Source organism: Sinocyclocheilus grahami, unplaced genomic scaffold (assembly GCF_001515645.1).
Source record: "Sinocyclocheilus grahami isolate Dianchi unplaced genomic scaffold, SAMN03320097.WGS_v1.1 scaffold121.1, whole genome shotgun sequence".
NCBI lineage: Eukaryota > Metazoa > Chordata > Actinopteri > Cypriniformes > Cyprinidae > Sinocyclocheilus > Sinocyclocheilus grahami.
Genome location: NW_015505300.1, coordinates 1,531,760 through 1,548,265, shown reverse-complemented (window position 1 = coordinate 1,548,265; position 16,506 = coordinate 1,531,760). Strand labels below are relative to the sequence as shown.

The following is a 16,506-nucleotide window of genomic DNA, read 5'->3' as shown; positions in this document are numbered from 1 at the left end:
TGTTTGTTTTGAATAAGCGCCCTCCAGTGGCAAAATATTACATATTGTGCCTTTAAGTCTCCCTCACAGCCTCATTGTCGGATTGCTTCGGCTGTTTGGATGAAGACGCCAACTCCCATGATTCCACACTCAGTCACGGCGTCATATAACTACGCCTTTGTTTCTTTGTTTGTTTTGAATAAGCGCCCTCCAGTGGCAAAATATTACATATTGTGCCTTTAAGTCTCCCTCACAGCCTCATTTCATCAGTGTAAAATTCAATACGGTGTCTTGTAATCATCAGTGTAAAATTCAATACGGTGTCTTGTAAAACCTGTCTTAGGTCTACAATAATATCTGTCTAGTACCATTGATGTACTTACAGTATACTTACATTTTTATTGTAATTAATACATTTTAATGTGAGAGGGACAATGAATCATTAAGCTGAACATGAACTTCTGGGTGATGTTGGCTTAATGTATTTTGTATTGTATATATTGTGTTTTTTCACAAATATTAGTTTGAAATGAAACAATAATTTGTGGAAACCCTGTAGTAGCAACAACCTATTGAGATCTATAGAAAATAAAAAATATCTCATACAAATAAAAAAATAACCTGTGAAATGGATAATCAAATACATTCATTTTCTTCACATTATTGAATCTGTATGTTCTATTATTTACATCAGTCCAACTAACACTGAGGAGGAACCTTATACTGAGATTTGATGTTTGGGCACAGCAGAGATGAACCAGTGGACTCACTGAATCACTGGAAATAGCCTTGAGACTCAGAAAGAGGATGTGAAATATTGTGGAAAGCCCACTGCAGGATCCCATCTATAGAGCTCTGCATTCAAGACAAATATACTGTTAGATAACTCATCTGGGGCTTCATGTATATACAGTTTCCATTGCTCATATTTGCATTTAATAATTTATTTGTATACTATTGATAAACATGACCTCACCTCCCCCATTATAGAGTCCATTTCATCTCTGTTGAGCAGCTGCTCTGATGGCGTTAAGCCCTGATCAGTCATGTGTTGACTCATCTGTGGGAATAAACCAGACTAATAACATCTGTGCACTCAGCCGGCCCAAAAGTGTTGTTTTAGTGTGTATGGATTACCTGAAGACTCCTTGATGATGTTTCACTTTCAGGGTTCCAAGACCTGGAGCAATTCCTACATCTTGTCCTTCCACTGAAGAGTCAAATAGGGGAAGAGAGAGAGAGGGAGCGATAGAGATTCAAAGCATGATAGAGCTCACAGTTATTCTATTATAAATAACAGTACAATAACACCAGTACTTTGAGAAGTTGCAGAGGGCATGATAACTCTGCAGGCACTGCGGGCAGGTGATCAGCTCTCCACGGGTCATGTGGCAAATTCCACAAGCCATCCTCATCCCAACCATTTCAGCACCTGAAGACTAACAGAGATTAAACATAAAAATATCTGAAAATGACCACAATCCTGCCATATACATATAGATTATTTAAAAGACTGAAATGACATGAGGGTGTATAAATAAGATTTTGCTTTTTTTAAGCTAAATTATTCCTCCACACATAGTAAACGCCTGTTCACACCAAAAACTATAATGATAACTATATTTGCATCCACACCAATGCACAATAACTTTCTGTTTAGTATGCTGCAGTTTTGTCATCTGCTGCTTTAAAGGCTTGAGCTCTATAAAGTTGTGAAGATTCTGATTGGCTGTCATTCATGAATCATCAGCTGGAAAAAACTAAGTAATTCCAGTGACACTGTTTTTCTGTGTCTTATATTTGTGGCGTGGAGTTCGTTATTCTCATAGAGATGTGTTCAGACCAAGAACGATAACTATAAAGATAACTATAACAACTATATTAGAATTCCCACCAAAGGATGATAACGTTCAATTTATTATAAGCATGCAGCAGTAATATTATCTACTGCTTTAAGTGCTTGAGCTGTTTAATGTCGGGTGGATTCTGATTCTGATTGGCTGTCAAAGTTTTTATTGTTCATCAGCTGTATAAAAATCCTTCTGAAAATGATTCCAACAATTATTAAAACGTTATAGTTACATTTATTGTTATAGTTATCATCCTTGGTGTGAACAGGCCTAACGTGTGGTGCTCACATGCACTCAGTCACTGTGTCTCTCACTGAGTCACATGGAAGTGTTACCTGGAGGCCCATGGGCTGAGCGCTTTTGCCTTCTGTGACTGTGGAGAGTGAAGTGGAGGACAGAGACGAGAAGAAGGAGAAGTCCACAGCAGAGCTGGAGCATGTCTCTGTCACTGGAGGGTGAACTGCAGGCTAAAAATAAGAGCAGAGACTTTACTACTGGCATGGATACTAATAATCTCCCATCACTGGTCATCAGAGTTCATATTGTACATATAAAGCCCCGTTCAGACTACACGATTTTAGCCCGATTTTGGCACAATTTGCTTGCCGTAGGGTGTCGTTTGGATTCGTAACCGACAAAAAAATTGTGTATTCTGAACGGGGCTTAAGTGTGACCAACTGTAATTTAGGTTCAGGAAGTTATTGCAAGTGCTTACCTGCAAGGGGGTGTATGTCCTGTCTTTCGCTCTGTTGCATAGCTGACAACGCCATGTACCACTGAAAGCAAACACATTTTTTAGACTTTGTTTGCTGGGGTCCCCTAGTGGGGTTTGGCCCCCTGGTTGAGAACCACTAATATAAAGCAGATTCCAAAAGTTTTATAGATAATATTTATTTATATTTCATAATATTTCATATATATTTATTTTATAAGTAATACATAATAATATATCATTTTATCATCAATATATCATTTGTAATAAAAAATGAATCAAATTAGACATTTTCACTAGTGTTTTTAGACTTAGATCCCACTCTATTTATTGTACTTGGCCTCATGTTTTAGATTTTTTTGTATTCTACTATGCAGTTTATCAACACCGACTTGACACAGCTAAAGACTAATGATGAGCGCAGTCAGCTCTAGGTTTGGTAGGGTCAGCGCCAGCGGCCTGTGCGTCACATGACTAATCTATACCTGGGTATGGAAGTGAGGGGTGGCACCAGGCAGGTGAGATGGAAGGCACGGGGACATCCATCACAGCAGATGAGCTCCCCACCGTCTTTACATACAGTACATTCATCATCATTATGCTCTACCTGAACATATGCAACATAAATGTGATCTACCTTCTGTACCAGGTTAACATCATGACAGCTTTTGCCTATAGAAAATTTTTCAAGTAGGCTTTTCTGTATCTTCAACGTCTGTAATTTTCCATGAGTTGAACAAATCTTGATCACCTACATTCATGACTCTGGTGCTTGGCTCTCCCTGCTGGTGAGTATAGTTTCGTGCAGTCTGTGCCTTGTGCACTCCAGCTGTCTCATCCAGTTTGCCAGAAGAGTAGAATTCTCCTCCAACCTTGATGCATTTTTTGGCACCTCCTGCGGGAGAGAGCAGCTGAGACATCTGTGCTGCCAAAGTGAACTGCCAAAGCGTTTACACGGCAAGGTTACACCATCAAAACACACTAAGAGCTAAAGCATTAGCTAAGTAAAGGCTGTCATCACAGTCTGTCAATATCGTATTAGTGTGCTGAGCTCACCAGACTCAATGACCTGCTGGATCAGAATCCCCTCCACTGTCCCGCAGCCAGTGGGATGCTCAGTGGCAGACACAGTCACGGCCCTCTGGACTGAGGTAGATACAGCCTGGACCCCTGCATTTTGGGAGTCACATTTATTTATCTGCAACCTCATTCATCTACTAAAATACATAGTATTCTAATGACACACTTTACACAAACATGTGATTACCGTTTCCCACTGAGACCTGAGAAAGTGCTGCACCATCTGTCTTTCTCATCGGCTTGCCTTTGCTTCCTGGAACAGTGAAGACATTGAGTTATCTGGACTGCCATGTTTGCAAACAGAAGCATCATGTCATGGCCATTCAAACTGTCACGTGTTCACTCAGATTTATGCTTTGTGGATTTTGATTATAAAAGCTATATATAGGATTGTAGGATTACTGTTTGGTCCAACAATCGCAAAATCAGTCTGGGATGTTTTGCTGAAGGACTACAAAGAACAGCCTATCATTCACAAAACAGAGATTAAGGTGCAGCTTCCCCTGCGGTGTATAAAGCTAAATCCATGGTAAATCCATTGTATATAAACGACAGATTACATGGTACATCATGAATGGTAAAATAATTGGTTACAGTTGATTCGAACATAACGAATCGCACTTCTCAACACTAATATAATGGACCCTTTTGTAAAAAAAAAAAAAAAAGGATTCAATTACAGAAATTACTGAATTACAGAAAACTGTGAGTGCTTCTAGGCTGGGGGAGTGACGGCATCTTTTTTAACAATCTCTTAATATTTATTTTGGAAAGCCATAGAAACACTATCGTGAATTTTATATTTTCTTTTTAGATCAAATGGGAATGCAAACATTATATTTTTTAAAGTTTTCATTCACAACTATATGATGACTTCTGCTTCTGAAAGCTCCGGAAATGTAAGGTTATGGGGCCTGTTCGTAGTAATACAACGAAAACAAGCAGTTTTTAAAATAATAATGTGTTGCTATTTTGTTTGGCTTAGGCTATTATTTAAACTAAATGAGAATGACCCAACTTGACTATCACATCACACGGTCATAGAAGTGGTGCTTGGCTTAAAACACCCCTCTTTTCTCCAACCCAGCTGAGAACATTCTCAGAACTTTGGCTAACGTTCTGGCAAGGTTCTCTAAAAGTTATGAAAAAACATTCTTCCAGTTCCAGTAATGTTAATAGATTATGTGGTCTTTAATAAATACATTATGCATCGTTTGAGCAACTTGAGGGTGAGTAAATGATGACAGAATTAGCATTTTTGTGTGAACTGTGCCTTCTTAATAACCAAGAAACAAACATTTTTAAACATTTTCTTTTAAATAGACGTTTTGAATGTACAGAGAACATTCAGATATAACGTTTTCATAACTTAATGGGAACATTAGCAAAATATTCTTAGAACATATTTTTGTTAACTGGGAATAAAACTAGAATTATGAGTGTCTGTGTGTGCCAGTGTCCATACCTGAGCTGGAGGTTAAGGCTTTCTTGGTGTGGTGATGTGGCCGGTGGGTCATTTGTTTTTCCGCCACCCCTCTCTTCCTGCTTGACTGGCTGCGGACCTGCAGCTCAAGCCTGGGGTTCCCTGCGTGTCTGGCCACCTGCTTTGGCTTTAACCCTGCCAAATCAGATTATCATCACTTAAACTGTAATTATCCTCCAACCCACTTATGTTTGCCTGACCTGTGCACTGTACCTTTGGGAAGGTTCATAAACAGGGTTTCCAATTTTGGGTAACACTCCTTATTGTACTCTTTACAGAGATTGCTCCAGAAGCCCTGGAGGACAGTGGCATCCTGGTCCAGTATCAATGTGAGCATTGAGTAGACAGCTTTGTGGATCCCGTCCTTTTTCTTTCGCTCTAAAGTCTCCTTCAGTGTCAATCGGCAATAGTAATAGCTTCTTGTTTTAGAATTGAATGAACTATAATTACGCATATTTGTGATTATGCTGAGGAATATAATTTTTATGAAAATGTTTACCCTCAGGATCTGTTCAGAGATAACGTCATGATCCGCCAGCCCGTACAGCAGTGGGAAGGGGTCATGGATTGCCATGGCGATCTCAGTCCTACATGCTCTTAGCTGTGAGCGCAGGTCAGACTCTCCGTAACCTTCCACCCTAGACATGCTTCCACAAGAATCCTGCATATAGATCACACACTGAACTCACTGAAATTCTTACTCTGGTGTTCTGAGAGCACTAAAAATATCTTCATATATTAACTTAAGAAGATTCAATTGTTTTATCATATGCTTAAATAGTACATCAACAAATTAGAGTTCTTCAGCCTTTTTTGAGAGAAGGGATCCTATGTTATATATTAAATAATATGGAATGTTACATTTTAAACTGGACCTATAATACAGTAACTTGCCTATAGTACCATTTTTGTGCATTTACATATTTAACTATAAAGCTTAAATTACAATCCATTAAAATAATGTAAACAGTCATTTGCATTTTAACGAATAAACTTTGAATACAGCAAGAACAATGAATATTTAGCTGAGCTTTAGCTTTGATTGAAATTCATTTGAATAATTCTTGAATTTTGGTTTAACCTTTTTATTTTTCTCAAAAATCAGTTAGAGATCAAACAGCAACTATCAGTACTGCTGCAGACCTTTACCTTAAATAATTAAACACTATCAGTCATCATGCAGCCTTTAGAAATAATGGTACATATTGATTAGTTTCCTGATGTTAAACACACTAAAAAATGAACATAGTACTTACAACAGTCGTTGGTGATGAGGACTAGAGATACCTGTAATCTTCTAGCTGGTTTCCTTTTATTTGGTGTGATGGCTGTCAGTGATTGGCATGGCTTTTTTGTGACTGGTGGATAAATGACTCTTGTGCTCTTGGAGCCTCTAGGGGCCATTGATTCATAAGACTGCTGTGATAAGTGGTGGTGACATTGAATTTCTATTTACAGTTAAAACACTAACTTGCACCTTGTAGGCTGGATAAAAATACCTGCCCCTCATTTGTTCGCATTTATGCTCATTTGTGTGGTATGGCTTGGAAAGTCCACAGTTGGGCAAGAAACGATTTTTCAATCATGTGAGCCTCTACTTTCAGTCACCTGTCTCTCCTGAGGACTATAGTTTCCATACCAAGGGGAATCCCAGTCTCTGTGCATCACAATAAATGCACTGGATCTGGATTAGCCATTAATGCAGCATTTGTAATGTTGTGTGGGAATTATTAATGTTTTTGAGATTTTCTATTCTATTAATGTTTTTTGAGATTTTTTAACAAGGTTATACTCCAACTATAATGGACCTTTTTCACATTTCCAGGGTTCTCAGAAGCGAAGTCATCATAGTTTGGGTAAACTTCTATAGTGATGAATGGAAACTACAACATATATTTAGTGTTCTCATTTGTACCAATAGCAAAAGAAAAAAATCCACAATAACTTTTCTATGACTTTACAAAAGCAGAAAAATAATCAATGCGTTGGTCAAAAAAGAGAAAAATGTCAAATATGCCGTCACTTCCTTAGCCTTTTTATCAGAAACACTCATATAGCAGGGTTAACTAGTTTTATATAATTAAATACCAAGGTAAGAAAACACCAAGTATAATGTTGTAGGTTTACAATAAAAAAAAAATGTTGAAAATGTTGCTAGATTTACAAAGTTAACAACTGTGGAAATGTGCCATCACAGTCTGTGAAAAGGGCCCATTGCTTTCAACTTTAAATGAACCCTAGAACATAGCATTTGTCTTAAATTTTCATGAAAAAATAGTGAGTTTTGAGAACTTTCTGCTTGATTAATAAAAGTACCCACTTTTACACAAAAAATATATTAATTTTTTAGTTTCTTAAACAGCTGTATAAAAGCAATATCACACTCAGCATTGTAGCAGCAGACAGTTTGGTATTAAGACATGGATTTTATTGATTTTTTTCAGACAGATGTCATGCTCATAAATGTCCTTACAGAGTGAATAAAGAGCCAACTACACTGCTCTACACAACCCTATGGCAACAAATCTGACAGATTCAATCTCCTCACACTTCTAGCTGCAACTTCCTGTTTTTACATACAACCTTCCGCTTGCACGGGACTGTTCTGCAATTTTTCTCGACTGCTGTGAATTGGCTAGATGGTGTGAATACAACAATTTCCTCACAGATCAGCATCATAAATCCGTCAGTTGTCTGGCGAACCAATCAGTGACCACCGTTCTATAATGTACGTGTTCTCAGGTAGCCATACAATGACAGTTTTGCATTGTGATGCCACAATAACAGAAGGCACAACTAGTGTACAAAAGTGAAAGATGACAAAGCAAACAAGACGGAGGCTTGAGAAATGTGAATGTGAAAGATGCCGTATTCTGTGCCCTGTCAATGTAAAACTCATTAACATCAGTCTCTCCCCATAGTTAATATCAGCGGCCCCTTAAATTATCTAAGAAGCTGAAGTCAAGCCTAGTACCAACAATTCAATCAACGTTATTCCTCATGTCCATTTTTGTTTAAATTAACAGAATTATTGGCACCAGAAAGAAACTCGCACTAACATTTAATATATTATAAATACCTAATATATCCTAAATGAATCTCTATACAATCAGTGGTGTTAATCAGTGCATTTATGTAAACAATTCAAAATATAAACCAAAAACAAATACAATAAATATTAAAGATACTATGTTTCCAGAGATTCGTAAACAACTCACATTTCTTGAACGTACTGTTGCAATAACCAGAATATTGTGAGTGGATGACAGGCGGGTCCATTCTCTCTCAGCTCAGTGCTGTTTTAAAAAGGTCTTCATGTTTTAGGATTCTCTCAGATGAAGTGTTCACCTACAACTAGAATTTAGAATTTTTATCTACACATCCATTCAACATGTGCAGGAGACTATGAGAGCTTTAATACACATGATATATGAGGGATGCGACAATCGTTTGTCTGTTTCATCACTTTAGGATGTGGTGAACTATACATTTCCTAGTCAGAACCCAGAAGAAAGTGCATGTACTTGAAATGAAAATCTGTTGTTTCCTAAGGCTCACCTCAAAATGGCCTTTCTCACCCCAACCGAATGAATGACACTTATCTCATTCTTATTAGTTCTAGTTGGCTGCAAAATACAAAGTTATAATTAAAAAATAAAAATCAACCCACATATTTCTGTAAAACATCTGAAAGGGGTTTAACAAGAATAATGGTAATCTTTCAGAAAAAAAAATTTGGTGGATGAGTAAAAGAGTATAAGTCAATAGCAAAATGCCCAAATCAGAAGTAATACTTTACTACCAGTGTATGGCTACAGGTGAGACTGAGAAAATAAAAGTGAAGCCCTTGTCATATTAAAACAAACGAAAACAAATGTTATATTTATACAAGTGAACATAAACCACGTCTAAATGATGGATGTTCACAATAATATAAATACTATATACAATACAGTACCGCCTGGCGGATCTTAAGTGTATACATGAAGCTAGCAGAACAAAATCATTGGTTCTTTGCAACAGTGCCACGGCACTTTAAAGGTTAGCCGAGTTAGTACACACACCTCCCGTGGAGGCTGGTACTGGATTAGCATGTAGGATGTACTGTATACACAGACCCACACTAAGACTTTGAACAGGACCTCTCTCTTTTTTCTTTTTTTTCCATTAATTCTGAGTTCTTCGTTTCGTTACTATCGATGTGTATGGACCAAAGGACATGACAGATTCTAAAAGTTGTCTTACATGCATGCTATGGGCGAAAGACTGTCGCCCGTCTTAAATCTTAAACTCATTTTTTGTGAAGGCATCATTTAGTGCTTTTTGTAATGTACAAAAATACAAAACATAACAACCGATAATCCACTCTGAATGTTTTTTGTCCGAAGATGGTACACATGCCACTTCCTGTCTTATATGAATCTGTTAGCTAGTCACTTTGAATTACCTATGATATTATTTTGGCAATTAAACAGACAGTGTAGATTAAGGAATATAATTTTAGACCCATTCAGATGTAAAATGCCTATATCCGATCATAAAGTTCAACTGGACGTGGACCCATAGGAAGCAACAGAACAAGCATGTGGTGATAATGAAGGTCCGAACCGCTTTCTATTAACAGGAGCACCCACTTTCAGTGGCCGGAGGATCTGGCTGTTTGTCCAGTTTAATGTCGATCACTAGAAGAGGGATGAGTTAAGCAAATCAAGGAAATAGTGTTGCCTTATTAATGTATTAAGCACAGTTTCCTACTAATGGTTAACTATTATTGTTATTATTACATTTTTCTTATTAAATCTTTACTGCCATAATCATATTTTGGGTGAAAAAGCATAATCAAAAAGAAAAATTAAAAACAGTTAAAAATAAGCCTTGACGATGTCAACTATAAATAAAAGGATATATGTGGCTATAAATCATGCACAATAAAACCAGGAGCTTGTATTAAGTGGGTCAGTTTTGATATTATGATGACTTATATCATTTCTGTTTCACTAGCGGAAACGTGCACGGGAAAATAACTTTCTGAACAATCTTTCCATCTGCCATTGGTCGCACCAACAGATAGCCCCACCCCAAACTCACAGTATTGGTATAGAGGATACCAATACACAGTATAGAGGATGCTTAAACTAAAATGTTGATAGCACCACACAGTCACGGTGTTAATCAACCTACACATACTTTTTTGGTTAACTTATTTTGTCTCTGCGTATTAACCTGGGAGACATCCTCAAAATTGACACTTATCACCTTTAAATATCATGCATTAAAGGATACTTCCTTCTTTGTTGTTATCATCCAAGCTTTCCATTCCAGGCAAAGCTGCAGCCACTCTCCGAAACAACTGTTAAACCAAACAAAAAGAAAATTAAACCAGACTGATTTTTTTTTTCCAGAGCGGATTGGTACCGCTAAAACCCTATGGGCAACAACTCTGGCTAAATCAAATCTTTTTAGAGCTTTCCATGTGTCATGTTACAGGGCATTAAAGTCCATTTGCCACTGAGCAGACAATGTAGCGCTCTTAAATTCACCTGTTTAACGTTGCTGCCAGTCTTTGCACTAGTCTCTATAAACATCACATTCAGCTCTTTGGCCCGCTGCTCGCCCTCCTCTATAGTGATTTGCCTGTCAGAGCAATTACCAACATAATGCGTTACAATTTTAAATAAATGTAAATAATAATTCTGAGTAAACTGAATAAATTTAAAAGAAAAATGTAAAAATTAAAACATTATACTATAGTGACACAAATAAAGAATTCTAGCACAAAATGTTATATCAAATGTTAATATAAATGACTCCACCTCTTTTCCTCTAGATCTGTTTTATTGCCCACCAGCATGATAATGACATCACTTCCCCTCTCTGTTCTGACATCATCAATCCATTTGGAGGTTAGCTGGAATGAATTGACATCTGGGGGAAGAAAAGAAAAAAATCTCAGTCTAATCAGAACATCAATGTGTTTTGTTAAATGCCTATTTCAACAATGGCGACACAAAAGCAGTAGCTTCTTCATATATCACTTTATTGGTCAAAGTGTGTGGCTCACTTGTAATATCATACACCACCACAGCCACTGTGGAGTCTCTAATGTAGCTCGGGATAAGACTCCTAAAACGCTCCTGCCCTGCGGTGTCCCATAGCTGTAACCTCACCTGCAAAAAAACACAAGGCATATTTGTAGAAATAATGATTGATTTTGTTAACTGCACCAAAGTTCTTTAAATTAAATATAATTAGTTTCAGAGCTTCTTACAGTTCGGTCCTCCAGATACATGGTCTTTGATAAAAAGTCAATTCCAATAGTTGCCTGTAATGATAATAAGATTCAAAATTTTATTTTGTCTCTGCGTATTAACCTGGGAGACATCCTCAAAATTGACACTTATCACCTTTAAATATCATGCATTAAAGGATACTTCCTTCTTTGTTGTTATCATCCAAGCTTTCCATTCCAGGCAAAGCTGCAGCCACTCTCCGAAACAACTGTTAAACCAAACAAAAAGAAAATTAAACCAGACTGATTTTTTTTTTCCAGAGCGGATTGGTACCGCTAAAACCCTATGGGCAACAACTCTGGCTAAATCAAATCTTTTTAGAGCTTTCCATGTGTCATGTTACAGGGCATTAAAGTCCATTTGCCACTGAGCAGACAATGTAGCGCTCTTAAATTCACCTGTTTAACGTTGCTGCCAGTCTTTGCACTAGTCTCTATAAACATCACATTCAGCTCTTTGGCCCGCTGCTCGCCCTCCTCTATAGTGATTTGCCTGTCAGAGCAATTACCAACATAATGCGTTACAATTTTAGATAAATGTAAATAATAATTCTGAGTAAACTGAATAAATTTAAAAGAAAAATGTAAAAATTAAAACATTATACTATAGTGACACAAATAAAGAATTCTAGCACAAAATGTTATATCAAATGTTAATATAAATGACTCCACCTCTTTTCCTCTAGATCTGTTTTATTGCCCACCAGCATGATAATGACATCACTTCCCCTCTCTGTTCTGACATCATCAATCCATTTGGAGGTTAGCTGGAATGAATTGACATCTGGGGGAAGAAAAGAAAAAAATCTCAGTCTAATCAGAACATCAATGTGTTTTGTTAAATGCCTATTTCAACAATGGCGACACAAAAGCAGTAGCTTCTTCATATATCACTTTATTGGTCAAAGTGTGTATGAGTGTGTGTGTGTGTGTGTGGCTCACTTGTAATATCATACACCACCACAGCTACTGTGGAGTCTCTAATGTAGCTCGGGATAAGACTCCTAAAACGCTCCTGCCCTGCGGTGTCCCATAGCTGTAACCTCACCTGCAAAAAAACACAAGGCATATTTGTAGAAATAATGATTGATTTTGTTAACTGCACCAAAGTTCTTTAAATTAAATATAATTAGTTTCAGAGCTTCTTACAGTTCGGTCCTCCAGATACATGGTCTTTGATAAAAAGTCAATTCCAATAGTTGCCTGTAATGATAATAAGATTCAAAGTTTGATACAAAGTAACATAGATTTATCTGGAAAACTCTTTGGTGTCTGCACTGAAAGAACCAATAGTATACCTGATAAGTGTTGTCAAAACTGTCATACATGAACCTTGTTATCAGCGATGTTTTCCCAACTATAAAACAAACCCAACAAAAACAGGAAAATGTTCAGATTTTGATGAATCACACGCACTGAAGTGATTAATAACTTGTTTGTCCTGACCAGCCCCACACAATGTGTTTTTAGTAATTGAATTACACTACCATACTGCAACATATGCTGAAACAAGACACTGTCTCAACCTCCGTCCTTCAAATGACAGTATATTTCTTAAGGGATTACACGGAGAATGTCATTTGAACTTGTCATTTAGAGTTATGATGACGGGGGGGAAAATGACTTGAAAAATGTAGTAGTGCATGGAGCCACAGTGACAGCAAAATTCCAGAGTACATTTTTCATTCACATTAATAACTTGTTTGTCCTGACCAGCCCCACACAATGTGTTTTTAGTAATTGAATTACACTACCATACTGCAACATATGCTGAAACAAGACACTGTCTCAACCTCCGTCCTTCAAATGACAGTATATTTCTTAAGGGATTACACGGAGAATGTCATTTGAACTTGTCATTTAGAGTTATGATGACGGGGGGGGAAATGACTTGAAAAATGTAGTAGTGCATGGAGCCACAGTGACAGCAAAATTCCAGAGTACATTTTTCATTCAATAGTGGACTGCTTTTTTTAGGCCAGTCTGGTCAGGCCTGTTTGTCAGGCTGAGCAGAGATACTAAAATCATCGAGCGGCACAATGCTGATAGTTATACTGGAGCTCATAGAACGAAAGGGAATAATGGCCCCATTCTTCTGTGACTTCACTGGTTGCTCTGCTGATGTCTTGAGACAAGATCAACCAAATCTGGCCAGCAGTGAGCTTCAGGACCATGGACAGCAGATAACAAGTGGTCTTCTGGTGATACTCAAGACAGTCCACACAAACCATGTCATCATTTACTCCCATGTTGCTCCAAACCTGCATGACTTCCTATCTTCAGTCACGATTCACTATAATTATATGGGAAAAAAGATAAGTAGTGGCTGAGAGGATGTTGTTCATTCTAACATCTCCTTTTGTGTTCCACAGAAGAAAGATAGGTTTGGAACGCCATGAGGGTGAGTAAACAATGACAGAATTCAGCAGCTGACATAAAATAAAGGGAAAATAAATGTTTTTCTAGCAGGTGTGGTAATATCCATCATCATATTCAGGCTGCATAGGATTTATGATTTCGGTAAGATGCAGACAGCTGTCAAAGCTCTGGTACCAGTCATTTAGACTCAATCTGTAATTATCACTTATCACAATCTAATGCTGTTTTATACAGTACAGAGGACCCTCTGTCTGACTGCCTGTCCATTTTCTCCATACAAACAGTGAATGATGAATAAATAACCACTGTATTAGGAGCTATAAGCATTACTAGAACATGTAAGGAGGAAAAAATATCTCAAGAACACCTGAACTTTACGGTGACGCCATGTTCAGTGTTATTATTTTCAATATTTGGATGTCCAGTCATCAAATGACAGACATGATCTCAAATGCCCGTCTGATTACGTCTTCTGAAACACCGACAGTGACAGGGACACTGATAAAACCATCATCCGGCCAAATGAATAAACCACGATATGCAGTAATATTATATAGGCTGATCTTATGACTGCTCATGAAATGATGCATGAGGTTTATATTTTTGCTCTGCTGAAGAATCCCATAGACACTGACTGCCAACCTGGGTGTGTCTCCAGTAGACACACGGGAAATGCAAAGCCTCTGCGCTTTTCTGTTTCATGACATTAAATCAGTGGATGTTCACAGGAAGATATATACAAACACGGCGATATACATATCTTTCGATTGAATTATTTAATATATATCATTTGTTTTGAGCGATTTCGACTGCGCAAGAATAACAGCGATCAATAACAGTATCAGCCCTTCTGCTTCCAATGGAAAATGCAGGTGACAATCATAACAGTTGCTGAAATAACGATTATATCACGTTATATTCACAGATGGGTGTTTAGTAGTCTAATGACGCTGCATAGCTATACATTTTCATGACTAATCACAAATGAAACGTATGCAACCGACTTGTTTGACAGGGAATCGATGGAGCGATAACATTGTTTGAAATAACACCACAAACAAGCGGATACACAAAAGACTCAACAACATACTAATGTACTTCATGCATGTGTTGAAAGGTTAATGGGTTCGTCTAAACCCAGTCGTGGCAAACCCAAAGACTCACCGCTTTGCTCCCCTAAAAAAACAAGTTTGAATTTCCGTAAAGGGTTCCCAAAGTCACTTCCCATGGACATGATTGCTTTAATGACACAGTTGTTATGGATTAATATGTACAGGTGGCACCAGTCTTGCGAGAATGCAGAAGGATAATCTTCGGTCCCGAATCGATGGATATTGCAGTACTGCTCCGCGATGTCAGTTCTCCTGCCCTGTGCGCATGCGCAGCGGTGGCGATACGCCCGTCTGATATCACTGTGTATGTTTACGGAAGCGTCCCTTGTAAACTCTCTTCGCACACTAAACCGCAGGCCAAGCATCCGTGCAACAACGTTTGCATCTGCATCTCTAAGAGCAACGCATATTTATATACTTTTAACGCCTATAGTTATCTTGTGCAGACACTCGAAGACTGCATTTTAGACCTAAGCTTTCTCTGTGTACTTGTGAATACATCCTGTGAATAAAAATTGCATGGAAAGTGTTAAACAAAATGTTGCAAACCCTTTGTCTGTGTGCACATTCTAATATAAATTTGATGTTATAAAACGTTAAGCTTTAAATTACATTTACAGTTTTGTTGTTTTGAAGATGGCATTAATCTAATTATAAAATAAGAAACCTGGTAATTTATTCATGATAATTTTATAGTCGTATACAGTAACTAATATAGGCTCCATATATACAGTAACTTAGAGAGTAACTAATATAGTACATGCAATTAAATGAGAATATTTTTGTGTTATCTGTGGGGTTTGCCTTTAGTGGATAAAAATGATAAGAGCACAGACTGGAAAATGAAGGGAGAGAGATTCACATTCTCTTAAAGTGCACACAAATCAGCATTATGTGTAGATGTGCTATAGGTCCAACTATGTGTTTTAACATTTAAAGGGGTCATATGATGCGATTTCAATTTTTCCTTTCTCTTTGGAGTGTTACAAGCTCTTGGTGCATAAAGAAGATCTGTAAAGTTGCAAAGACTAAAAGTTAAGAGTCAACCACGCCTACCTAAAATGGCTTGTTCTAACACGCCCCCACATGTCTATGTCACGATGTGGGAAGATTTGCATAACGCCGCCCAAATGTTCATGCAAAGAAAGAAGGTGTAACTTTTATTCTCGGTGTAGTATTGTTGTTGCCGCCGCCGCCATGTCGGGTTCGCGCTGTGGATCGCCGGATCGGCTTTCACCGTGGACGAAGCGGAGTCCAGCCCGGGGTCGCCACATGTGGTTGCCACAAGCCCACTGGCCGCTGCTCACTCAAGCCGGCCTCCGCTCACTCTAGGCCTCCGTGTGTGACGCTGTGTTTCGTTGTGAAAGTGAAATGTCTCGGTTACTAGTGTAACCCTCATTCCCTGAAGGAGGGAACGGAGACGTTACGTCAGTCGTGACTGACGAATTGGGATCTCGCCCGAGAGCCCGATCACCTTCGAGTGTAAACTAAACAAGCCAATGACAGTTGGCGTGCGTGTTTCGCCACGCGCACCCCGCCCCGCCGCGCGGGTATAAAAGCAGAGCGCGTGCAAACGCACATCAGTTTTTCACTGAGGAGCCGAGACTACGCGCCCCGGCCGT

The 16,506-nt window shown here is 38.2% G+C and overlaps 2 protein-coding genes across 2 annotated transcripts; both read right to left on the bottom strand.

Annotated features, from left to right (window-relative positions):
- Positions 1–540: 540 nt before the first annotated feature.
- LOC107589913 (autoimmune regulator-like) lies at positions 541–5,750 on the bottom strand. The gene is made up of 13 exons (XM_016278488.1): positions 5,604–5,750; positions 5,318–5,492; positions 5,087–5,239; positions 3,809–3,874; positions 3,598–3,711; positions 3,297–3,436; positions 3,027–3,181; positions 2,545–2,605; positions 2,165–2,296; positions 1,297–1,418; positions 1,117–1,189; positions 956–1,039; positions 541–834 (listed from the first exon to the last, which is right to left on the bottom strand). The coding sequence occupies exons 1-13, from the start codon at positions 5,748–5,750 to the stop codon at positions 754–756; spliced, it is 1,503 nt and encodes a 500-aa protein (XP_016133974.1). The 3' UTR covers positions 541–753.
- A 1,769-nt stretch (positions 5,751–7,519) lies between these two features.
- Positions 7,520–15,125, bottom strand: LOC107589854 (ras-related protein Rab-6B-like). Its single transcript, XM_016278417.1, has 8 exons — positions 14,937–15,125; positions 12,692–12,750; positions 12,543–12,596; positions 12,336–12,441; positions 12,066–12,177; positions 11,793–11,886; positions 11,536–11,602; positions 7,520–9,786 (listed from the first exon to the last, which is right to left on the bottom strand). The coding sequence occupies exons 1-8, from the start codon at positions 15,004–15,006 to the stop codon at positions 9,722–9,724; spliced, it is 627 nt and encodes a 208-aa protein (XP_016133903.1). The 5' UTR covers positions 15,007–15,125; the 3' UTR covers positions 7,520–9,721.
- Between the last annotated feature and the right edge of the window lie 1,381 nt (positions 15,126–16,506).